We start from the raw sequence: 26,484 nt of genomic DNA, 5'->3' as shown, positions 1-26,484 counted from the left end.
GATTCTAGAGGAGCTCTGCAGCTGGGACAGCCAGGGGCTGGGTCTGAGCCCGCCTGGGTCAGTCGCTGGATATGGGCTATCCCCAGAGGACCATAGCCAGGGCAGGGCCACCCAGCAGGGGCCCGTGAGCCGAGGGACGCGTCTGCTAACCCTCCCGGCAGCTGGGGGAATGAGGGCATGACTTGCTCCTAGAGAGGATAGGAGAGGACACCACAGCAGCCCTGACTCTGCAGATGTTGCAAAGACCTTAGGGTTACGTTTGAATCTGTGGACTGATGTATGTCACAGTCCTCTCCCGCTTTGTGTGTTCTGATAACCGCTCGGTTGTGTTTGGCTGGTCCTTGGTCCCAGGGCGTGGAAGAGATCACAGACCTCAGGGTTACCAGTCGGAGGTGCGGGTCATGCCGGCAGCCCTGCCACTCCTGGTTGTGAGACAGTGGGCTGGTTTGGGGGGAGCTTCAGCTTTCCTGCTGGTTCAGTGGTGGGGACATCTGCTGGGGTCCCCGCTAAGAGCTCTCGCTGAGAGAATGGCTGGGACAGAGAATTGTAGACTCTCAGATGCTTGGTGAGGGCCACCTGCAGGAAGAAACTCACTTCCTCAGGGCCACCTCTATATATCGCTTGATAGTTGGTTCTTAACGTGTCCTTTGTTTTCTCCTCCACAACCCTGAGCCTGTAAATCCCAGAGAGCTTGTCCCGGGGGAAGGCCCTTGGTAGTAACTAGTGGTGTATTTTTGTCTTCTAGGGGCCAACATGCCCTACCAAGCGCAGCCCACCAGCTACGACTATGACGCCCCACTGAGCGAGGCAGGGGACCTCACTGAGAAGTATTTTGCTCTGCGAGATGTTATTCGGAAGGTGGGTGCTTGGTGCGGGCTGCAGTGGGCTGGTCTGGGCCCGAGCTTGCTTTGGACACATTGTGCTCTGTCGGTGACTCCCTTTTGTATTTAAAAGGATGTATGAAGGGAGGGCTCAGACGGATTTGGCCCAGAGTCTCAGCCCCCAGCTGATTAAGACCGAGTCTGTGAGCAAGTTCTTCCACTAGTGTGTTCATCGTAAAACCGGAGCGATAGTGCCTTGTTGGGTTATCAGGATTAAAAAGGAACATCCGTAGGGCATCCGGGATAGGCCCGGTACATCTTTTGTGCACCAAGTGGTAGCTATTACAGTTATTTATACTGAAGGTGAGAAAATGTGTGAGCTGAAGCATGGAGGAGAGCAAATCCGTGGGCTTCGATGAAGCACGGTGCAAAGGTGAGCTGTCAGCAATACTTCATTTTTTTAATTTGGGGCAAGTCATTGCTGTTTCCTCTTGGCCTGCAAGCTCAACTGCTCAGTCCCAGTAACGTTGTGACCTTTTGAGGCATCTAAAGCACCCAGGTGGGGTTTCCTGTCTCTGCTGTGGGTTAAAAAAAAAACAACCCACAATTTTTCTGCTCAGTCACCTGAGTTTTGAAGTTAAAAAACAAAGGTTTTCTGCCTATAAATGGTATGGACCTTTAAGTATGACTTAGTCTCTATTTAAGACTACATGTCAAAAATTACATTATGAAATATTTTAAGCATATTGAAAAATATGGTCCGTACATAACTACTCATAGAATTTGTCCATTTCATCTGAATTTTCAGATTTGTGTTTGAAATGTTGTGTGCGCTAATTTTTACTATGGGTTTCATCTCTGCGCAATTTATAACGATGACTTCCAAGTTCTCTCTTGTATGTTTGTTCTGTTTCAAAGCTCTCTGTTCCTATCATTGGTGTTTCCTTCCTTTATCTGAGACTTTGTAACCCAGGCTCTCTTCTTCCCCAATATAAATATTTAAGGTTATGTATTTCTTTCAAGTACCTTTATAGCCCCATCTCCTAAGTGTTGATATGTAATATGGTTGTTATAATTTGCTCCTAATAACGCCTATTTGGATTTCTCTTTGGCCCTAGAAATGTTCAGAAGTAGTTCAAAAATAGCAATTATTAAACATAAGTATTTTTCTATTTTGCTGGTTTCTAATGTATTTGCATTCTGGGTAGAGAACATGGTCTGTATGATACCAATCCCTTGAAATGTGTCGAACCCAGTCCTAGAGCCTGGCATGTATCAATATGAATGAATGTTCCATGCGTTCTTGGAAAGGCTGTATGTTTTAAAATTGTTGGATGTAATCTATATACCTGTTCCTTAGATCGAGCTTATTCATGGTGCTGTTGATATTGTTAATATTCTTCCTGGCTTTTTATCTATTTATTCTATTATTTATTGAAAGAATTGTGTTTACATATTTCTCTTTATAGTTGTCAGTTTTTTTAAAAAGATTTTATTTATTTGAGAAAGAGAGAGAACGAGAGAGCACAAGCAGTTGGGGGCACAGAGAGAGTGGGGAGAAGGACTTCCCACTGAACAGGGAGCCAGCAGGGAGCTCAATCCCAGGACCCTGAGATCATGACCTGAGCCGAAGACAAACCTGTAACTGACAGAGCCACCCATGTGCCCCTAGTTGTGTCAGTTTTGAGGCCAAGTTATTAGGTATGCAAACTGAGAATTAAATCCTTTGGTATCATTTATTTAGTATCATTATGTGGTAACCCTGTATCTCTAATAATAATTTTTGTCTTTTAAGTCTTTTTTGTCTGATATAAAGCTAACCTGCATTCTTTTGGTTAATATTTACCTGATGTATCTTTCATAATACTTTAATTTCAATCTTATCTTTTTTTTTTAATGTGTCCCTTGTTAACAAGTTATAACTGGATTTTTGAAAAATCTAGTTTGAGCATTTTTGTTTTCTAACTGGTGCATTTATTCATTTCATTCATTATGATTCTTGATACACATTGATTATTTTCAACTGTCTTATTTTATAATAATCTATTTCTCCATGTTTTCCATTCTGTCTTCCTTTGATTACTTTCTGAGTCATTTTTTTTTTCTTATTTTTATCCCTCCTCCCCGCCCCCCACATCCTCCTCCCAGTTTGGAAGTTATTCACTGTATTTCTGTTCTTGCAGCGGTTACCTACTGAAGGGTACAATATGCACCCGCCAAGCACAGCTCATTCAGTACCCACTCAGTGAATTTATACAAAGTGAACACACCCCTGTAACCAACACAGCACCCCAGAAGCCATGCTTGTGCTCCTGCCTAGTCATGACCTTCCATCCCCAGAGCTAACCACTGTCATGTCCTCTGTCACCTTAGGTTAGTTTTGCTGGTTTTTTTTTTTTTTTAAGATTTTATTTATTTATTCGACAGAGATAGAGACAGCCAGCGAGAGAGGGAACACAAGCAGGGGGAGTGGGAGAGGAAGAAGCAGGCTCCCAGAGGAGGAGCCTGATGTGGGGCTCGATCCCAGAACGCCGGGATCACGCCCTGAACCGAAGGCAGACGCTTAACCGCTGTGCCACCCAGGCGCCCCAGTTTTGCTGTTTTTTTTTAACTTTATATAAATGGGTTCATACAGTATGCACGCCTTTATGTCCCACTGTCAAAAAACTTTAACATTCAGCTGTAACTTATAATAGTTTAAAAATTAATCAGTACAACCATCCAACCAAAACTTTATCTCACATTAACCCCAGTTACGTCCCTCTTGACTTCTATGTATTAATGCCATGTAGTTTAGTTCTCTTGGGTTTAGAGTCCATGTATTTCAATTCTTTCTTTTAAAAAACCCTAGAAGGCATTATTATCATTGTTTCAGACGCAGTTTGACCTGACCCGCATTGTTTATTTTTTCACAAGTAATTCCACAAATATTTAGCAAGTTCCCTCTGTATGCCAGCTATGGTTTTAGCCGCTCGGAATATATAAGACCTCCTTGAGAAGGTGAAGCTGGAACGAAGACTTTAAGGTGGTAGGACAGCCATGTGGGACATCCAGGGCAAGAGCTTTCAAACAGAATGTCGCCAGTAAGAGGGTGGGCATGCGCACGGCATTTTAAAGAACTGGCAAGGAGGCCAGTGTGGCTGGAGCCTCGTGAGCCAAGAGGAGAGTGGTAGGAGGTGAGGTCAGAGAGATAGTGGGGAACTGATCCCGTAGGGCCTTATCAGCCACTGTAAGACTTTGGCTTTGACTCTAAGTGAAATGGAGATCCATTGTAGCGTTGAACAGATCAGTTAAAGGATTACTCAGGGAGACTAGACTGTGGGAGGCAAGACAAGGTTAGAATAGGAAAGCCAATTCAAAGGCTTTTGCAACCATTTAGGTGAGACGGGATTGGACCAGTTCAAGGATAGCTGTAGAAGGTTTTCTTGAAATGGAATTAGTGGGTCATTGTTGCTTGCCTCTGACATTCTGATAGATATTACCAAATGACCCTTCAATGAATTTGTATGTCCCTACACTTTTACCAATACTGTGAATTATCAGACTTTTTGACCTTGTCATTTCACAGGTATAAAGGATCATTTTAAAAGAAAACATTGCATTTCTTTAGTGATGAGTACTAGAGTTGTACACCCTTTCATGCATAAATTGTCCACTCACATTTCTTTTTCTATGAACTACTTATGCTGGTTCTTTCACAGTTTCTCTGTTTGCCCTATTTGTCTTCTCTGTAATTTGCAAGAGTTCTATTATTGTGGCATTTTTAACAGTTTTGGGGGTTTCATCATTGTTTTTTTCTGTAAAAAAAATCCTGAATTTTTACATAGTCAAATCTACCACTTCTCTCCTTCATGGCTGCTTCCCTAGTCTAGTAGTGTAAATAAATTCCTGTGGAGTGCTTAAAATTTTTGTGACTTCATATTTTACATTGAAATATTGATGTACATGGAATTGCTGTTTTTGCTGTTGGCAGTGAGGTAGGGACTTAGCTTTATTCATCTCTTAGGTTACCAGTAAACTTGCACAGTAAACCATCACTGCTACATTCTCTCCTTAATAGACAGGTGACATTATCACCAAGAACATTAATGCTGTTGCATACGCCCTGTAGAGGAACCTAAAGAAGTGATGTATTCAAATATGCATTTCAGAAAGGGTATTGGATAAGGAAACAAAAATGAATGTGTATTTATTGTTTTTAGTAATCTCTACACCCAACATGGGGCTCAAACTCACAACCCCAAGATCAAGAGTCACATACTCCCCCAACCCAGCCATCCAAGAACCCCAAATGTGTATTTAAATGAGTAAAAAAAAAAAAAAAAAAAATTACAAATTGAAAAATTTTAAAGAAAATAATCACAAATATCACAAAACTTAAAAGCATATTTTGGACTTAATTATTAACTGTTTAATATATATCTGCTGTCCTTTTTTCCTTACATTCTTTTGGCTGCATGCTATTTTTTGTCTCTGTTATGTTTGTAATCTTTTTCTCTAGAGAGAATGGTGATCTTTCTCTTCAGCATGGCTGATTGAACTTTGTCTTTTAGTATGTACTGCAAGTTTAGAAAACAGAAAATTTCACATTTTGTTACTGATGATGTTATATAAAGGGTTAGGCTTGTTATCAGAATTGGGGCAATCTCTCTCCAGTTCCTTCCTACGTGAGCTGCAGTATTTGGAAGAAATTTCTACATACAGGTTTTGGCCCCATACATTTGAAACCCTGTGTCTCCTCTAGAACCCCCATACTTCTGAGGCTGGTTGCCCCAGGGCACCATCAAGTGATTTGCAAGTGAGTCAGCATATTGGGTGTTAGAAATAATCTGTTAGAGGGGCGCCTGGGTGGCACAGCAGTTAAGCGTCTGCCTTTGGCTCAGGGAGTGATCCCGGCGTAATGGGATCGAGCCCCACATCAGGCTTCTCCGCTATGAGCCTGCTTCTTCCTCTCCCACTCCCCCTGCTTGTGTTCCCTCTCTCGCTGGCTGTCTCTATCTCTTTCAAATAAATAAATAAAATCTTTAAAAATAATAATAATAATCTGTTAGTGATAATTGACCTATCCATGGAAGTGACAATGAACTATGTAGATATATTCTACACCCAAATTAAATAAATCTCCACCTCAGCTCTCCTTTGGTTGAATTCCAAAAATGCCTGTAGCAACTCCAAAGTCTCCTGATGTTGATTTGTCCAGGTTACAGCTTCGGTTGGATAACTGGATGGGTCCTGGGGACATCAGCCACGATAGAGGATTGCAGACAAGGCACAAGGCACAGGCTGGGAAGGGAGAGGGGGAAGCAACTTCCATTCTGGGCTTGTGCAGCTCCAGATGCTTCTGGGGACATCCGGAGGGAGGTGTCTATCCAGCAAGCACCTCACTTAAGAGGGAGAAACTCCAGAAGAAGTCGTTAGGGCAGGGTCATCAGTGGAAGTAGAGGCTGAAGTCCAGGAGAGATTGAGATCGTCCATGGGGAGATCAGTGAGAAGGGCAGTGGGCCAAGCAAAGACAAATCCAGGGGTCCCAAGCGTTGAACCAGTGGACACAGTAAGACGAACCCATGAAGGAGACAGTCTTCAGAAAGTTTTCCCTCTTCTCTTTTTTTAGGTTTGGAAGAGAGAATGAACTACTTTAAAAGTGGGCTCTTTCTTATGAGACTTTGTAGACATTCAACTGGGTGGTTTGTTAAATGATACTTGAAATATTTTTGTGTATTGAGGAAAAGAATGGGATCATAAATACCCCCATATATAGCTCTTCCTGTCTCTTCCTTCAACAGAGACTTAAAAAATGGAATGGGTCTCTTTTTTTAATCTATTTCAAGAGTAAGTTGAGTGTCAGTGGATAATATCTTTCACTGACATGGACGCCCAGAGATAATTTCCCATCAGGCTGCATTGATAAAGGCTCCAGGTGGCTCTTTGCATATGACTCTTTAAGGTATGACAAAGCTCATGACATTTGCATTTTCTAAGGTATTCTCTTTGGTGTGGGTAAAACTCAACCAGACATGGTTAACACTTTGACCTCGAGGTTGAACCGTACGACTGTAGGGCAGCGCCCTCCTCCTCCTCCCTACCAATCCCCAAGAGGGGCCGTGGTGCGTTTATTTTTGTAAGCTTTTGAATGAATTTAAGACCCATTTTTTAGGAGTTTTGTTACAGTTCTTCATAGGGATTCTATCAAAGGTAAAAGTCCAGATGGCTTTTGGAGATAGGTCATTTTACAGAAATTAATCAAGTCGTATGTTGAGGACCTTGATAATTGGAACAAATCTTAGGATTCCCTGAGGTATGCATTGGGCATGGGTGGTGACTCAGAATGCAAAAATGGCCAGTCACTTTTAGTTCTTCAAAGCTAAATGAAGGGGTGCCTGGGTGACTCACTTGTTTGAGTTTCCAACTCTTGCTCTCAGCTCAGGTCGTGATCTCAGGGTCGTGAGATCAAGGCCCACATCAGGCTCCACACTCAGCGTGGAGTCTGGTTGAGAGTCTCTCTCTCTCCCTCTCCCTCTGCCCCTCCCCCACCACTCATGCTATAAACAAACAAACAAATAAATATCTTCCCCCAAAAAAAGCTTAACGAAGTTTGAAACTTGACTGAGCACCAATCTACCCTGACTGATTTGATTGATTGTCCTTCTTGGTTTATGGATGGAATGACATTAGCTCAGTGAGTAGGCACAAGCTGTCTCTTGCTGCTCCATGGTGCTGGTGGAAACACAGTGTTTTATGTCTGATAATTAAGGATGACAAAGTGAATATTACATAACAAATGTTAGACTTTTAAAGCATTGCCTGCAGTCTTGTGGCACTAGTCTGTTCCTTTCCTACAGACCTGGCTTTTCTAGTCTGTCTTCCAGAGTGATTTTTCTAAAATGCCGATCTGATCCAGATGCTTTCTATGACTTGGCCTCCTGTTTTCCTCAACCCTCATTTTCAATTCTCCTCTTCCTGCACGTGACTCTCTGGCCTTAAAATGAAGGTACATGAACTTCCATGAATGGGGCAGTACGTAATGTTCCCTCTGCCCTAATCCATCTGGAAAATGAGAACACACCTCAGTTACCTTTTCTGGGGAGTTGTCTTTGATCTGTCTCTCTGCAGAGTTAGTCACACTTTGTTTTCTCCCACCACCTTACAGTGTGGAAATCGTGAACACTCTACTTCCTGTAGTGTGTTGATATGATTTATTTACACACACATTTCTCATGATCTAAGAGTTGTTTATATCCCCAGTACCAACCGTAGGACCTGACACAAAGTAGTTTCTTAATAAGAATTTGTTAAAAGAATGAATGAAAACAGTAGAGATCCTGGGAAAAGATCCCTGTTGAATCTATTGGATTAGATGGGAAAGAGTAGCTTCCTATGTTACACTCATCCAGCTAAAGTGGCTGGAGAAGGACCACTTTGTGACTGGTTTGAAAACTATGATTAAAGCACAAATTACTATGGAGAAATAAAGGTTCTGAGATACAGTGTTTTGGAATATGCATCTATTTCTTTTTGAAACATTAAATTAGTTGAATAGAAAATTAGGATTTTACTGTAAGATAATCAATGAAAACATCACTAAACTAATTTAAAAGAAAAGACCAAAGATTGGGGCATATGGGATAGACAGGTGGAGACTTAATATTAAGATGGTCTCATACCACTGATTAAAAAAATCAAAATCCAAATAGACAACTGGGTGGAAGACATAAACAAATAGAGACATTTGGTAGAAACTTTAGTATACACTACATATTCTTTGAAGATTTTATTTATTTATTTGAGAGAGCGCACAAGCAGGGGGAGAAGGAGCAGAGGGAGAGGGACAGGCAGACTCCCCACTGATCAGGGAGCCTGATGCAGGACTCGATCTCAGGACCCTGGGATCATGACCTGAACCAGAGGCAGATGCTTAACTAACTGAGCCACCCAGGCGCCCCTTGATACACTATATTAAGATTCATAAAAAATGCTCATATCACTTGACCTAGTAACTCCTCACTTCGGGCTTTATTTAAAAGACTTCTTTTAGGGGTACGTGGGTGACTCAGTTGAATGTCTGCCTTTGGCTTGGGTCATGATCCTGGGGTCCTGGGATTGAGCCCCACGTCTGGCTCCCTGCTCAGCGGAGAGCCTGCTTCTCCCTCTACCTCTGCTGCTCCCCCGTTTGTGTTCTCTCTCTCAATTAAATAAGTAAAATCAAAAAAAGGATTTTTTTAAACCAAGATAATGCTATAAACATAAAGTTGTTCATAGCAATGTTATTCGTAATATCAAAAATTGATAATGATCTAATTCTCAATATTGAAAGGATGGTCATATCCATTTGAATATAATATGCAATAAAATTATTATCGATATTTGGTATTGCCGAAAGTACTTTTGGTAAGTAGCAGTAGCAAATTACAAAACTATCTCTAACCTTACATAGTATATGTGCATAAGGGGGGGCTGCAGCAGGAAAACTGGAAGAGAAAAGGTTTTGTGGGGTGTTTTTGTCTTTGGAATTATGTTTAATTAATAGCAGGCACTTTCTATTGTACTACTGTTGTACAATAAAGGAGGTCAGATGGAGCTGTAGAAACAACACTAGACTTAGAGTCAGGAACCCAGCTTACTCCTTTGCCCTCTTGATAATGTTTTTTTTTTTTTTAAGATTTTATTTATTCATTTGACAGAGATAGAGACAGCCAGAAAGAGAGGGAACACAAGCGGGGGGAGTGGGAGAGGAAGAAGCAGGCTCCCAGCAGAGGAGCCTGATGTGGGGCTCGATCCCATAACGCCGGGATCACGCCCTGAGCCGAAGGCAAACGCTTAACCGCTGTGCCACCCAGGCGCCCCTGCCCTCTTGATAATCTCGAGCAAGTTTCTTAATCTCACCCCTAAAAAGGAAATACAATACTGGCTCTGAGGGTCTTTGTGAGTAGCAAATGAGACGACAGAACTGGCAGAGAAGCACTCCATCAGTGTTAGGTGAATGGAGGTTAAAGAAAGATGTCTCTGCAGGGACTTTTTCTTCCAATGTGGTAGATGAGATTGCAGTCCCAGTTACACCAGAATCCACTTTGACTTTCGGAGTTAGATATGACGTGGTCACTACCAAGTGCAGGTGAATAGGGGACCTCAGAAAACAAATCAGACTACTCTCAGTTCCCCTCTGTGGATTTGTATTTTCTGCTTTTCTTGACCAGGAGGTGAGGAGGAGGAAGAGGTGGGTAAATTGCCAAAGGAGAATGAATGTGTTCTAGGACTGTAGGGAAAGCTGGAAGAGAGCTCACATTTTGTCTGAGAGCAACAGGAATAACTCCCTGGCCTCACATTCATGCTAATATGACTCATGAAGATCATTTTAATGTACTCTTTTAAAACTTTCACAGAAATACTGATTCATAGAATATTAGGAATATAAAAGACTTCTAGTTCAAGATGGCTCTCTGACCACATACTTAGCTCTTCTGCCTTTCAAAATGTTATTAAATGATAAAAAAAAAGGTTGGTTTTTTTTTTTTTTTTTTTTTTTTTGTAAAGAAGCCAACATGAGGGAAGCTGTCCATGCATGAAAGATTTCAAAAGCTTTCTGGGAAACAAAAATAGGTGGAGGTGACTGAGGAAGTAGCATGAGGATCTCTAGGTCCCCAGTGAGTGTGAGAGGGGGTTGTAGAAACAGGTAACAGGAGTAGATTGCCCTTAAAGAACCCTGGAGAGCCAGGGTGCTGGAAGTGCAGCTGTGACAAAAGACAGAATGAAACAGAGCTAAAAATGAGAAGGCTAATGAAACGCTGCATACTTCCCATCAGGTCCTGCACTCTTCCACCCCTCTTTCAAATAGACTGTCCATCAGGGAAGCATCTTTTTAACAGTCAGAGAACCAGAATTTAGGGACGCTTGGGTGGCGCAGTCCTTAAGCGTCCTTCCGGCTCAGGGCATGATCCCAACGTTATGGGATCGAGCCCCACCATCAGGCTCTTCTGCTATGAGCCTGCTTCTTCCTCTCCCACTCCCCCTGCTTGTGTTCCCTCTCTCGCTGGCTATCTCTATCTCTGTCAAATAAATTAATTAATTAATTAAAAAAAAAAAAAGAAAAAGAAAACCAGAATTTAAAAACAAGTGTGCAGCATGAGAGCAAAGAACCTACATATGTCTGATTCCCTCCCAAATCAAAGTTCCTAAAACAAAGTTCCCCCCTGGGCAAGCCTTGCTCCTGTACACAGAGCTGGACTGGCATAGAGAAGATAGTTATGCAAATGCTGGTGCATTCATTTGCATTATCATTAAATGTGAATGGACGGCCAAGGGTGGCCAATTGTCTGAGGACATCCATAAAACCTGTAAAAGAAAAGAGAAAGACCAAAATGAAATAAACAGAAAAATAACCTAAGGGCAACAGAGAATTCAGGCGCAGGAATGAAAGACCTTAAGCAAAGCAAAGCAGACCCTCTCAAATTTATATCTTTCAGAGATGTTTGAAAAGATGTTGCTTCCACAATGTAAGAATGGGATGCTTTGAAAAAGGAGCCACTAAAGAACAAAAAAGAGTTCCCGAAAATAAAAAATAATCTCCTAGAAAGTAGAACCAGAAGACAGAGATGGAAATAGAGAAAAGATGAGAGATGCAGAGGGGCAATCTAGAATGTCTAATTTACCTTTAAGGGAAGAAGATGGAGAAAAAGAAAATATCAAAGAATTTTTTTTTCCGAAACAGAGAAGGATATTTGAGTTGTCCAGAATAATAAATGTAAGAAACATACGTATCCAAACACACCCTTGGAAAAATTTAAAACAGAATAAAGCACTCACAAGCTTCTAGAGAGAAAAAGCCAATCACCTTCGAAAGAACAGCAATAAACTTAGTATGAGTCATACTAGATGAATAGGGAGGACACATCTTCCTTTCTGAGAGAAGATGATTTTCAACATAGAATTCTACAATCATCCAAATTATCAGCTAAATGTGCCATTTCTAGACATCCAAAGATTCAAAAAATTTTCCTTCCACATACGGAAGTTACTTGAGATTGCTCCAGTGAAAGGAGGTAGGTGTAAGATCCTAGAAATAGGAGCTAAAACCAGGAGAATAATGAAGTCCCAGAATATCAAGCCTAGAGGAGAATCAGTCCCTTGGAGCAAGAAGACTTGAGAGTTCCAATAGGGAGTTTCCTGGGAGGAGGGGGGGGAATGGTGTTTGGAGAAACTTGATACCATCTTTGGAAATTCGGAACAACCTGTAGAGGTGTTAACCTAAAGACAGACAGGAAAAAAGAAAGGCAATTAGAAACATCAGAAGAGGGGGAAAAAACACAAAAAGCTGAACGAGACAGAACATGCCATCATGGTATATACTACTTAATTTTGCAGGGAGTAATGTTTATAATCATGTGAGTATGAGCACTATTAATTGGTTTTGAATTTAGAGTCAATATACAGGTGAAGGGAAGATGTATGGGTACAGGATAGATTGTTTTAACCTTGACAGTGCAGAAGTATAGCTGATGTTTTGGGGGTGGGAGTAGGGAAGAGAGCTCAGGGAAGGATGCAAATAGCCGTATATTAAAAGGTATGGATACAAAGGATAATCTTAATTGATGGAACTAAGAAATAAAGGTATATTATTTAAGCTACAAAGGTAACCAGTAGAGAAACCGAAAATGCTGATATAACCACATTGGCAAGAAAGAGAGATACCCAGAATAGTACAACAGAGCTAAATTTTCATGTATTAAAGAAATTAATGTTAATGTTTTAAATAGATCAAATAAGAAATCACAGGTACGTGTATTATTTAGAGACCAAAAGATTCAAAAATGGAACAATTAAATGAATTTGAAATGATTTCCTCTGAAGAATAGAACTAAGAGAATAATGAGTCAGGAGACTTTTGCTTTTCATTATGGCAGTCTGTTATCTTTCTTCTTAAATTACTTTTAAAAACGGAAACCAACAGGAAGGAAGGGAGAGAGGGAGGAGGGAAGAAATGTAAGGAGCCTGAGCGATCATAACGTGACCGACTTGGAGATGGACGCAGACTTTTAAGACCTGGCGCTTATACCTTCTGACTCGTGTGTGTGTGTGTGCGTGTGTGTGTTTAATATTTAGTAAGGTTTCATTTTTATTTTAGTTTTTACGTTTTATTTAAGAATAATTTCAGGGGCGCCTGGGTGGCGCAGTGGTTGAGCATCTGCCTTCGGCTCAGGGCGTGATCCTGGCGTTCTGGGATCGAGCCCCACATCAGGCTCCTCTGCTGGGAGACTGCTTCTTCCTCTCCCACTCCCCCTGCTTGTGTTCCCTCTCTCGCTGGCTGTCTCGCTCTGTCAAATAAATAAAATCTTTAAAAAAAAAAAACCAATTATAATAAGAATAATTTCAGTTACAGAAGAGTTTCAAGACTAAAAGTAGTACAAAGAGCACTCGAGTGTCCCCCATCCAGATTCTCCCATGTCAGTGTTGCCCTCTGTGCTTCATCATTTGCCCCTCACCACCCCGTTGGGTTTTCTAAACGACTGGAGGATTGCATACGTCATGACCCTTTACCCCTAAATACTTCAGTGTGTGTTTCGTAATAGGTAGCAATATGCTCTTATATAACCACAGGAGATTTAACACTGATACAAAACTTCAATCTATCAGTAAGATTTAACGTGCAAGCAACACTTTTCCCTACTGGGGCTGCTTCCCTTCAGAGTCAGTCTTGCTGTGGGCCTTCTTCCTTTTCTCCCCCCACTCCAGTCTTCTGCCAACACCTCATTCTCTGTCTTTGTCCTTGCTGGTTCAAAATCTTTTGTTCTAGAATTATTTGAATGATTCCTGGAGCTTAACGTGAAGTAAAAACTTTACCCAGACCCTGTCGTAGAGAAAGTCTTTCTGTTCCTTTGCCTTTCCAAGAATCACTGCACTATCAGTGCTATCGTTTCAGTGTTTGAGCCTCCTTTTGAAAAATGAATTGTATCACTGTGTTTCTGAGGGTTTAACAGCTTTTTATCTTCCCTTTTTCCGCTCTGGTTTATAGTTTGAAAAAGTACCAGAAGGTTTTATCCCTCCGTCTACACCCAAGTTTGCATATGGAAAAGTTGTTCTGAAGAAGGTAAGAGAGCAAATAAACAGAGCTGTTGAGAGTGGGGAAGTGGAACTCAGCAGTTGTGAGTGAAAGTGTTACGCTGGGGCCTTGGTTCTATTTTTCTGTGACTTTGTTTTCTGTGAGACTGATGGGGTGGGTGATGTTTCTGGGAAAACGGGGCCGTGAGAGGTGAGAGATTATGTGTGCAGGTTGACAGGGTGAGCACACAGGGCATGAGCTGGGGAGGTGGGCGCTCTTAGATCGCTCAGGTCCTTTTGGTTCCATGGTCAGTCATCCAAAGCAGCTTCGGGAAACTGTGGAAATAGCATGGCCCCTTGTTATGGCTGGTGAGGTTCTTTTCCATAATTTACCTTTTTTTTGAGGTTCTCGAAAGTCACAGGCATTTTCATAGATCTTTGCACAATTTAGTATACTCCCCTCCATCTCAAAATCATGTCCTAATTTTTGTGCTCTGTGGTTTATATGGTAAATGGGACATCAAGGGGAAAAGCTAGAAATCAATCATAAATAAGAGAGACATTTTATTCTAGGAAAGAAAAAGAGGGGAGATTTCATTTCCTTGTCAGGAGTGACGTAAGCCAAAATCAATTTGTTTTGACCATCTTTGTCTTCAGGATTTCCCCTTTTATAATCCCTAACTCCTACATCTGTTAACTCACAAGAAAAAAAAGAAAAAAGAAAAAAAACCCACGAGCAGTTACATATTTCTTAAGAATCTTGATATTCTAAAATAGCATAAGTTTTTATCTTTAACCAAAATGCCAAACATGATTGTATAATTTTTCCGTTCCTGAAGCCCTTTGATATTATGGTTGGTTGAACTCATGTAACATTTTCCACCTAGTGTCAGATACGTGTGTTACATTCTACAAAGAATGTGGTCTGTCTGCCTGATAGGAATCTTTATTTAATTTAATCAGACTTCAGTCACACTTGTAAAGGGAGCACCTTCTACTTTTTCATTGCTGTTGCTACTTAAGGCAAAAGTTGATTTGTTTTGGAGCTGTGAGTAATTTATTTTTATGTAACAGAAAATAACTGCAAATATTTGATACACCAACATTGCAAAACAGAACAAAACAAAACTGACCTTAGTACCAAAAATACATTCTGTTTACCATGAAAGAAAATTGTGTAAGCAGAAATAGCTTCTCATTAGTAACTAAATGTGTACATTTTAAGGTAGCAAGTTAGCATATAACTGAACTAAATTTATCCTGTATGACACGGTCCTATAGGGTAAAACCTTTTACTGTGAGTTGAATTTCTTTAGCTGTCCAAACAGAAAAGCATCCATGTGAGTAGCTGAATTGATGGAATTATACTTAAGATTTTGTTTTCCTTGATGCCACACATCAGTAAGGTAAGGTAACCTGGAAAGTGTTTATAAAATTCCCAAACAGTATCATGTCACAGGTAGTCCTGGGTTTGGAGTCAAACCTAACTGCAAATCTTGGCTCTGCCATTGCTCCAGTGAGCCTGTCTGAGAACCTGTTTCCTCATCCCTAACTTGGGGGCAACAAGGGCCGCCTCCCTGGGTGGTGTGAGGATTCAGTGAGGGGTGGTGCAAGGTGCTCTCACCTGGAGTTTGGTAGGCACTCAGTGATTGGTAACTGTTACCATCCTTGTTACCTCATCAGAATAAGCTCCCTGGGGTGCAGGAATACACAGTCATTTGGACTGCATATAGTAAGTATTTATGGAGAGTCTGCTGTGTGCTGGGTATTGGGTGACAGCACGCCGTACAGACCCTGCCCTTAAGGAGCTGACAGTCTGGCAAGGACGGCAAAGGTGAGCAGCTAGTCAGTGATGCAGGCATGGAAGATATGCTCGAGACAAGTTCGGAGGAAGGCACAGTCATGGTTACTTCCCTCGAGGATGCTGGGGAAGGCTTTACAGAGGAGGCAGCCTCTGAGCCTTGATTTTCATTCATTTTAAGCGCCTGTTATACAAAGGAGATTGTATTTGCTAATAGGTATGCTTGAAACCTTATGATTACCATCGGTCATTCTTCATCAAGAGTTCCCTAACTCGTGGATAGACATGATTGAAGGTGACTGGGGGGTGCAGCATTGAACGGAATTTGAATCACTTAGGTCTCTTTAGGGATTTGGGCAAATCCACTAATGTGTGATAATTCGCAAATGGTGTTACCCTCCACCCTGATCGCCAGGGAGGGGTGGCAGTGAGTATATGTTGCTTTTGTTTCTTTTCAGTTAAAGACAGTGGGGGATGCACTGAACATTCTGTGTCCGCCTGGGCCCATAAAAAGCCTTTATCCCTTGACGTTTATCCAGGTGAAACAGGTAGGCCTCCAAAGGTAATGCTTCACCCTTTCCCTACTTATAAAAATGTGCTTTCTGCACTGCCTTGCAGGGCCTGTCCTGAGCGCAGGGACCAGAACGGTAAGCAAATAAATCAGATCCCAGGTAAATTCACCGCAGATTTCCAGGCTCTCTTCAGCTCTGAGTACCGCATGGTGGGCTGATCTTTCCTATCTTCCCACCTCCCCTTTTCTTATTACCACTCAAATAAGGTAGTAACTCAGCCTGATTCAACATAATTCTGTAGTGCAAGCTATAAACTGAGTGCATTTCTGAGCTAATTAATCTTATTACTAAAGGAAAACCACATTTTAATGTGCAAAAAGGACAGTTTAATTATTTGCCCTTGTTAACTCAAAGGTGTAGGGACTGTGTTCTTAATAGAATAAGTTCTCGGAGATTCTCTTTCTAGCTTTTGAAGAGAACAGAGAGCAGAGCACATGTGTGTGTGTGTGTGTGTGTGTGTGTGTGTGTGTGTGCACGCATGCGTGTATGTGGTTAACCCAGGCACTGCCTCATATTTCTTTTATTTATTTATTTTCTTTTAAGTAGGCTCCATGCCCCACATGAGGCTCAAACTCATGACCCTGAGATCAAGAGTCTCATGTTCTACCCTCTGAGCCAGCCAGGTGCCTCTCGTATTTATTTAAAATGTTCTTCCCAACTTTTTATTTTAGAAATTTTCAAATCTAAAAATTTTGCAAGAAAGCATAATTACACCCATATCACTTTCACTTGGATTCACTAAGTGTTAACAGTTGCCTCTGAGTGTATGTATGCAGTCAACTGCCTTTTTTTTTTTTAAAGATTTTATTTATTTATTTGACAGAGATAGAGACAGCCAGCGAGAGAGGGAACACAAGCAGGGGGAGTGGGAGAGGAAGAAGCAGGCTTATAGCAGAGGAGCCTGATGTGGGGCTCGATCCCATAACGCCAGGATCACGCCCTGAGCCGAAGGCAGACGCCCAACCGCTGTGCCACCCAGGCGCCCCAACTGCCTTTTTTTTAACCGTTTGAGTTTGTGGTCAATATTCTGACCCTTCACCCCTAAATATTACAGCATGTATCTTTTAAGAAAAAGGACATTGTCGTATATAATCATAATAAAGTGGTCACACTTAAGAAATTTAACATTGATATAAACCTCCTATTTAGTATGCATTCTGTATCAAGTGTCCAGGAATGTCCTTTATAGCTCACTTTTTTCCAAACCAGTCTCCAGTCCATGACCACACATTGCACTTAGTTATGATGTCTCTCTAGTCTTCTTTCATCTGTAGCTGTCCCCAAGTCTTGTTTTTCCTCTCTTTCTCACGACGTGGACATTTCTGAAGAGTTTGGGCCAGTTATTTTCTAGACTGCCCCTCACCGATTAGATTCAGTAACACATTTTTGGCATGAACATGACAGAGGTGATGTGCCTGTCTCAGAGCGCCGTGTCAGGATGCCCATGAGGTCCGTTTGTCCCTTTGTTGTGATGTTAAGTTTGAACACTTAGTTAGGAATTCAGCCTCATTTTTTGAAATGGAAACTTATCTGGAACCCCTTTAACTGACTCTCTGTGGAGATCCCCTTCTGGAAGGTGTCTGAACAATAAGGTGATAAAACAATGGCATATCTAATCTTAGTTTAGTGTATTTTGCCCCGGTGACTCCTTTTACACTTGTGATTTTTATTCCAACAACTCTGTGATCAATAAAATGAGTAGTGAACCCTCATCTCAAGAACACTGGGCAGAATTCTTGCTGTAGCTCCAGCCAACAGCGGCTGTGTGTCCGTATCTGTCTAGAAAATGCAACCCGCCTTCACCTCGCGGGGGAGCACCTCGGACAAGACATGGTCACTAGAGCAGTTGGGACCTGGGAAGTAAGTTCCAGGCTGATATATAGACACTTGTACTCATTGTTCTTGGCCAGACCCTTCTGCTTTGCGATCTCTGGCCAAGGCAGTGCTGTAGGACTGGCGGGACCCCGTGGGCCTGGCTTTTTCAGGTTTGGGGCAAGGCCGCTGAATGTTTATTTCCAGCAAAACCCTTGGAGGGCACGGCTGCAGAGAGTAGGGTGCAGACCTGCTGCCTCTGCAGCTGCCTGGCCCTCCACACCCCACGCTGCGGCCCCCGCAGCCGCCTTCGCAGGGAGAACTGCATCTTGCACTCCCCTCCTCGAAGCCCTTCAGCAAAGAGTTCCTCAGCCTCTGAGTTAGGACTTACCACTTTGGTTACTTTGAAAAGAAAAAAACAAAAACAAAGAAACAAAAGATGGAGATTTGGGGTCTGGGAGGGGAGGCGTCGTGCCTGAAGCCTCACTTGGGTGGTGGCCCAGTGACATTTCTTGAGTTCAGCCCTTCCTGCAACACAGGAACATGGGTTAGTGTGGGGTGTTTTTCAGCTCCTCCAAATCACCTTTGCATCTGCTGAGATGCACTTCCTTGCTTTCTGGGCCCTAGACGTGAGGAACGTTTTCTCTGCGCCATGCCGGCTGGCTGTTGGATGCTCTCGTGTGACGGGGTCTGATCCGGCTCGCCCTGGCCAAAGTCCACCGCAAGAGCGTTGCCGCGGGGGCTCATAGACCGGCGCCTTCCTCTCCGACCAGGGATACCAGCATCTCTACCACTGTTTTCTGACTTAGCAACAGGCTACACCCCCATCTCTCACTACCTCTGTCCCCAACACCCCCGGCCTCCACTTTGAACAGTTTCTGGTTGACTCTTGTTTTGTATGTTAGAGCACATGTAGCCCAAGATCCTGGAAGATGTTTCACCGAACATTCTTGGCTTTGTTGTTGTTTGCCTTTTTTTTTTTTAAGGTATTATTTTTAAGTAATCTCTATACCCCATGTGGGGCTTGACCTTACGACCCCAAGATCAAGAGTCACACGCTGTACCGCTGAGCCAGCCAGGTGCCCCTGTTTGTCTTTTTTGTTGTTGTGTTGTGTTTCTGAGGTAACATAAAAAAACCTTTCGATGTGTATGATAGGATCCCCCTGAGTGATTCTGGGCAAATCACTGAACATGTTCCAGAGTCCGGTTTCCTCATGTGAGAAAGGGTTGTCTGATAAAATGCTCTTCTGGGTTCCTTGCTATTACTGCTATGCTAGCGTATGATCTAAAAATGTAAGCCAGTTCCCTTCGTTCAGACTGAATTTTTGTGGGAGGCTGGGGAAACCTCTTATTCCTTATGATTTTAGAAACATCACTTTCACACAGATCAGAGTGACCAGGTTATCTTTAAAAAGTGTGACGTGTTTTTCTTACACCTTTTTCTAACCAGTATTTTGGGTTTGTGCTGTACCGCACAACGCTTCCTCAAGACTGCCGTGACCCCACACCCCTGTCGTCACCCCTCAGTGGAGTCCACGACCGGGCCTATGTCGCCGTGGATGGGGTAAGAACTGTCTCTGAGCTGTGTGCCTGTCTGCCCCAACAGGACGACGTGTGGTCTGCGCTTGGTGATGTGGCATTCGAGGCCATTGTCCACCTTTCCAAACTCGGGCTCTGTCCCTCCTCTTGACGTCCTCTTGATGTCCCTTGGCTGTGTCCCCTTGCTTGCCGATGTGGCCTCACCCATGCTCTCTCTGTCTGGAATATACCCCCTCACCCATCTGAACCGGGAGGGGTGTGCTCAAGGCACCCCTCTTCTCAGAAGCCTTCCCGGTCTCCCCAGTCCACGCCATCCTCTCGGCCCAGTCGCAGAATGTTGCCTGCGTCTCCTTTGCTCCTTGAGAACAGGGTTCATGTTGTACATGCCAGAGCAGCGATTCATGTAACCCTGAGCCTTCATCCTGCATGAGAAATCCTTTTCTAAAGGACTGTTCGTGAGAACAGTAGCTACAATACACAGAGACCTTTGTCTCACAACACAGCAAAGACACACTGGAAGGATTTCCATTCCTTCCCCTGAAATAATCATGTGAAAGAACACATGAAGAGATTTTTCTAACCGCGGAAATTTGTTCAGAAAATCTTAAATTAAAATGTTTCCATTCGATTGTGATCGAAGGCTTTCATTTCAGTGGGAGCAAGTTTCTAGGATATTATGTGTATATTGCCCGTGTGTATACTGATAGCAGTTTTTTGAATTCCATTTTAGGGGTTGTCTTAGTGAATTAAGCCAGTGTAACTTCAATTTTTTTTTAAACCTCCCCTTTTAAAAAGTTAGGAATGTGTTGCTGCTAAAATGTTGTTTTTCTCCCTCTCTTACATAATGGACGTGGTTAATGCGCCGGATCAGTGTTTTGAGGCGAGACTACTCCACCTAAGTCTCTGATTTTATCTCATTTATCTGATTTTGTCTCATTCCTCTGCGTTGTTTAGAAGCCACTTTTTATGACTGCCTGTTGTACTGTGAGAACACAAAGCAGTTCCTGTGGCAGGGATCCCCTCCTGGAATTTTTGCCTCCATGCCTTTCCTATTAAAAATAGATGTGCAGCAAAACACCCCAGAGCCAAGGAAGCCAGCCTAGAGCTTCCCTTCCCTTGCTCTGAGCTGCCTGGTTAGGAAGCAGTGTTTGGGGGAACTGGACCACCCAGCCGGTGACTTGGGCAAAGGGGCCATCAGAGCATTGCCTCCCAAGTCCGGTGACCCTTCAAGACAGGAAAATGCGTGTGACACCTGAGCGAGCCATGCTCTGCGGACCTTCTCACCCCAGTTCATTCCCACTGGACTCTGACCCCACAGGTGCCCCAGGGAGTCCTGGAGCGAAGTGACGTGATCACTCTGAACATCACCGGGAAAGCTGGAGCCACTCTGGACCTTCTAGTGGAGAACATGGGACGTGTGAACTATGGCAGATATATCAATGATTTTAAGGTAGGCCCGGCCCCACTGTCAGGAGTGAGGTTCAAAGGTTCACAGGACTGTGACTGTGCCATCCGAGGAAGGTTCTGTAAAGCCATTTAAAAGCTCTCACATACACATTCTTTTCCTCCAGCCCGGTTCACGTAGCAATGTTTAAAAGCATGCACACTTTGCAAGTCTGGCGAGTGGACCTACTGTGATTTGTTTTGCACCTTCAGAGCTTCAGGGTTATTTTGAAGACCTGTTTTCCTCTGCAGGTGATGAGAAAGTTGTGTTTTGCAAAAAGAACCCTTCCCTTGTGTTCAGGTTCAGTCACCCGGTAGAAAGAAACAGAAGGAGGAAGCTACTGCACCATGCTGCTCCTTTGCTTAACAAACCCACCTCGCTTTCAAAAGGCAAGGATATTATGTGTATATTGCCTGTGTGTATACTGACAAAGCCAGCCTAGCAGTTGGTCTGCTCTGTTTTCTAGGTATGGACAATCCATGACAAAGTCTTGAATCATAGCCTTTCCCTCAGTGCACGGCCTCTCAGCCCGTTGGTTACTCCGTGTCCAGGTGTCGAGCCCTAGCCCAAATGTTCCTTGGAAAACATTTTTTGAGCTTTATCCGGCCAACATGTGTTAAGCTCATACTCTGCCGGATGCTCCCTAAGGTGCTTTGGGGCATGCAGAGATGCTGAGATGCAGGCTTCCCCGCAGCGAGCTCACCATCTGGTGGAGGAGAGAAGGCCCGCATCGAAGGACTGATGGTACCCCCGCTTGAGGACAGAACCAGGGTACGGGGCCATTTCCTGACCCTCTGGGTGCAGCTCAGAGGCAAGGCAGTTACACTCTCAGAGAACAGCCGTATAGGGTAACCGTTACCTCCAGTAGAAAGGTCCCTGTTGAAGTCCTGGTGCTCAGGCTGTAGTTAGTGGTCTTCCCGCTTGGCTGTCACAGGCCGTGTTGACACGTGGAGTGACAGGGATTCTTGTGTAGTCTCTGGGTCCCTGGTACCCAGGAAAGAGCCCGGTACACAGCTGCCTGGTTCATGTTCATTGAATTACTAAGTGAGCAGTTGAGGCTTGGCACTGAGAGTTGTCCTGGGACGGATTTGGGATCTCACGGGGAATGGAGAAGTTCGCCACGTAAAAGGCGGGGAAGAGGAAGCTAGGTGAGCCGTGAGCATAGGCTTCGATGCAGGGGCCGGTGCCGCGGACACCCCGGCCTGCTGACCCCACTGGACAAATAGAGCAACTGTTCACCATCATCATCCTTCCCTTTCTATCCTTTCACAGCTATCCGAGTACCCTCATTTATGCTGACTCACTGAGTCCCACGGCGGGTGAACGGGCTCAGGCATGATCATCCCATGAGTGCTGGTGAGGGGCTCAATGCCAAGGCTTGCTCCTGGTTATATGAAGGGGCAGAGTCTGTCCCCCCAACCCCCTTCACAGTGGCTAAATGTTCTTCTGCATTCCGGACTCCATTCATTCTCCCATGCCTCCAATTCCATCATCCCTTCCATTCAGCAATGACTCTGAAACAAACACTGAAGATTGGGGGCATGGGGTCAAAAGCTGTGGCCTCAAGCTAGATGTCACTTTGATGTACACACAGTTTGAGTCTCACTTACTGTTACTGTTTCATATCCTAGTTTGCTCTCCCCAAGAATTCAGGGCGGGGACACAGAGACACTTGAAGCCTTTAGCTTCCCACCCCAGCTCATTGCTCTGTTTCTCCTTTGCAGGGTCTTATTTCTAACCTGACCCTTGGTTCCAGTATCCTCACGGACTGGATGATCTTCCCACTGGACACTGAGAATGCGGTGCGCAAACACCTAGGAGGCTGGGTTGGCCATAACAATGGCCGCCATGATAAGCCCTTGGACCACAGCTCATCAAATTACAAACTGCCGGCCTTTTATATGGGGAACTTCTCTATTCCCAGTGGAATCCCAGACTTGCCCCAGGACACCTTTATCCAGTTTCCTGGGTGGACCAAGGTATGTATCTTCATGGAAAGTGTTTTAATTCAAGCCTCAAATATCTGCTTTTCAGCTTCTGATAAAGAATCAAAAAGAGCTGCTAATGAGATGCTGTGTGGCAGTTGGGGAGTGGAGAGCTCTCCATGTTAGTTGATCCGTTCCTCAGTAGTGGACCTAGGCCAATCTTCAGAGACTCAGTGGCCAGCTTGAATGTGTGCCATCTGCCCCATTTTCACTGACTGACAAATTCCTTGAGCAAATGATGGCTTTCCTGCTTCCTGTAAGAAAAACTATAGCTCCTTTGGATACTGCTTATGAGGGACACTTTCTCTTGAAGAAAATTTAGTCCAGGCAAAGGGGTGAATCAGTGGGAGAACTTGTTTTCTTTTGTCCATGCCTACCTCTGTACCCCCACAGCACCCCACCAGCCTTATACCCTGGGGCTGTCCACCACTGTCTCCATGGTCTTCAGCTCTTCCTTTGCCATTTTACTGCCTGGTCACCCTCCCCCCCACCTTTATTCTTTGAAGATGTTCACATATCTTCCTTCACCATTGTCTTCTTTACTTCAGTCCTATTTTCATCCTGGGTCACCTTACCATGACTCAGTTATTCATTCAACAAGTATTTTTCAGTGGCCACTATGTGCCCAAGCTTTGCGCCAGGTGCTAAGGATACAACGATGAACGCTAAGGATACAACAACTTGCCCTCATGGAACTTAATGCTAGTTGCGGAGACAGACCCAAATCATATAATTATCCAAATTAAATGGCGAGACTGCAGCTGCAATGAGTGCTAAGAAGAAATATAGGCGTTGATAATAATTGGGGCATTTGAACTTGTCAGGAATGTCAGTGAAGCCTTCCCTGTGGGAGTGGTGCTTGACAGAGATATGAAAGATAAGAAGGAATTAATGTGGCAAAAGGGAGAGGGAAACATGTTCCAGGCAGAGGAGATACCATGTGCAAAGGCCATGTGGTCAGAGGGGAAATGAGGAGCATGAGGAACTGGTAAAGGACCCAAATACAGGGTTTGGGTGTGGAGTGTGGTTCAGAGAGAAGACTAGAAAGTGGGTAGAGATGAGATTGGAATAAGCCAATTAAAGTTTTGTCTTTGTGTTGAGAGCCTTGGAAGCAGGAGGGTACCATGACATGATTGTGATGGGACAAACCTCTCTGACCCCAGGGTGTAGAGAGGGCTGGGTGAGGGCACCTGTGGATTTGGGAAAGCTATCTTGGTGACTGGACTGTAGTCTCAGTGAGAGACTAGGATACTGGTAGCCAAGGTGGAGATGATATCAACTATCTGAGAGATGTGTGAAGTTAAATCAATGAGATGTAATCATGGATTGGATATTGGGGTTTATTTATTTATGTATTTTAAAGATTTTATTTATTTATTTGACAGAGCGAGAGAGCACAAGCAGGGGGAACAGCAGAGGGAGAGGGAGAAGCAGGCTCCCCACTAAGCAGGGAGCCCAATTTGGGGCTCGATCCCAGGTCCCTGGGATCATGACCTGAGCCAAAGGCAGATTCTTAACCGTCTGAGCCACCCAGGCGCCCCTAGATATTGGGGTTTAAAGAGAAGGACATATCCTGGATGACTCTTAGATCCCAGGCTGGTACCTGGGCAGATGGTACCATTTATTGAAAGAAGAAATTTCAGAAGAAAACATGGGCTAGGAGGGGGAGATCATGAGTTAGATTTGGACAGATTGAATTTGAGAGCCCTTTGAGTACAGCTGAGAGAAGATACTGGAGGAGGGCTGTGGGATCTGTGGAGGGAGAAGTCAGAGGAGGGGTCTGGGCTGGGAATATATGTCTCAGATCATCTGTGTGTGGATGGTCATTGAAGACATGGGATAGAGGAGATCCTCTAAGGAGAAAGGAGGCAGAAGGAAGGAAAGAGGCACGAACATGGCAGGCAGAGAGTGATTTGCACTGCAGAGGGGATGGGTGAGAGGAAGATAGAAGCTCTTCCACTGGATTTAGCATAAGGAGCTTGCTGGGACCGTCAGGAAGCGCAGGCCAGGGGAGCAGAGTGTCCGCAGGCTGCACTGCATGCTACTGAGGATGGTGAGGCAAGGAAACTTGTGAACATAAACTTGGATACTTGAATATGAACATTCTTTTTGAGAATTTTGACTCTGAAGGGGAAGAGGCGGAAAGTAGGTAAATAGCTGGAAGAGAAGAGGGTAAAAGATGCACATAACATTTGTTTAAGAAATGCCCTTTTGGAGTGCGTAGGTGTCTCAGTCAGTTAAGCATCCGACTCTTGATTTTGGCTCAGGTCATGATCTCAAGGTCATGAGATTGAGCCCCATGTCAGGCTCTGCACTGAATGTGGAGTCTGCTTAAGAATCTCTCTCTCTCCCTCTCCCCCCCATGTCCTCTCTGTCTCTCAAAAAAATAACCTCATAGATTATTTAGAAATGTGTTATTTAATTTTCATATATTTGTGGGGTTTTTTTCAGCATCTTATTTTTATTGATTTCTAATTTAATTCCTCTATAAAACTCCTCTAGAAGAAGGAAGAAAGTCTTTATGACCTTTAATTAGGCAAAGACTTTTTAGATTTGAACACCTAAAGTATGGTCCTTAAAGGAAAAAGTGATAAATTGGATTTCATCAAAATTAAAAATGTTTGCTCTTCAAATGAAATCATCAAGAAAATGAAAATCCAAGCCACAGACTGGGAGACAATATTTTCAAATCATATGTCTAGCAAAGGATTTGTTTCTAGAATACATCAAGAATTCTTACAACTCAATCATAGGAAGATAAACAACCCAATCAAAAACTGTGCAAGTTACACCAAAGGAGATAAACAAATGGTGATAAGTACATGCATTATGCTCTCAACATCATTAATCGTTGGAAAAGTACAAATCCAAACCACAGTGAAATACTACTTGACACCCACTAGAATGGCTGTACTAATAAAACGTGGACAATATCAAACGTTGGCAAGGATGTGGAGAAATGAGAACCTTCCTACATCACTTGTGGGAACGTAAAATGGTACAGAACTTTGGAACACGGTTTGGAGGTTTTTTCAAAGGTTAAGCACAGAATTACCATAGGACTGAGGAGTTCCACTCCTAGGCGTATACCTGAGAGAAATGAAAACTTACGTCTACCCAAAGACTTATACACAAATATTCAGAGCAGCATAATTCATAATAACTCCAAACTGGATATAATTCAAATGTCCATCAACTGATGAGTGGGTAAATAAAATGTGGTATACCCATGCAAAGGAATAGTGTTCCATAGTAAAAAGGAGCAGACTACTGATACAAGCTACGATGTGGATGAATCTGAAAAACATGCTAAGTAAAAGAAGCCAGACATAAAAGACCACGTGTTGTCGGATTCCATTTGTATGGACTGTTCAGAGAAGGCGAATCTATAGAGACAAAAAGTAGGTTGATTGTTGTCTGGGGCCGATGGTGGGAATGGAGAGTGATTGTAAGTAGACAGGGGGTTTCTTTTTGGGATGAT

At 43.4% G+C, this 26,484-nt stretch overlaps 1 protein-coding gene across 2 annotated transcripts in view; it reads left to right on the top strand.

Moving 5' to 3' along the window:
* Positions 1-26,484, top strand: part of GLB1 (galactosidase beta 1) — an 82,830-nt gene that overhangs the window by 40,599 nt on the left and 15,747 nt on the right. For both annotated transcript variants that reach the window (XM_026496681.4, XM_026496682.4), the window contains exons 10-15: positions 746-858; positions 13,825-13,899; positions 16,110-16,199; positions 19,486-19,599; positions 20,893-21,024; positions 22,743-22,997. In XM_026496681.4, coding sequence (XP_026352466.2) covers positions 746-858; positions 13,825-13,899; positions 16,110-16,199; positions 19,486-19,599; positions 20,893-21,024; positions 22,743-22,997 — 779 coding nt within the window. The remainder of the gene's footprint in view (positions 1-745; positions 859-13,824; positions 13,900-16,109; positions 16,200-19,485; positions 19,600-20,892; positions 21,025-22,742; positions 22,998-26,484) is intronic.

The sequence above is a fragment of the Ursus arctos genome, unplaced genomic scaffold (genome assembly GCF_023065955.2).
Source record: "Ursus arctos isolate Adak ecotype North America unplaced genomic scaffold, UrsArc2.0 scaffold_20, whole genome shotgun sequence".
NCBI lineage: Eukaryota > Metazoa > Chordata > Mammalia > Carnivora > Ursidae > Ursus > Ursus arctos.
This window is presented reverse-complemented; position numbering and strand designations above follow the sequence as displayed.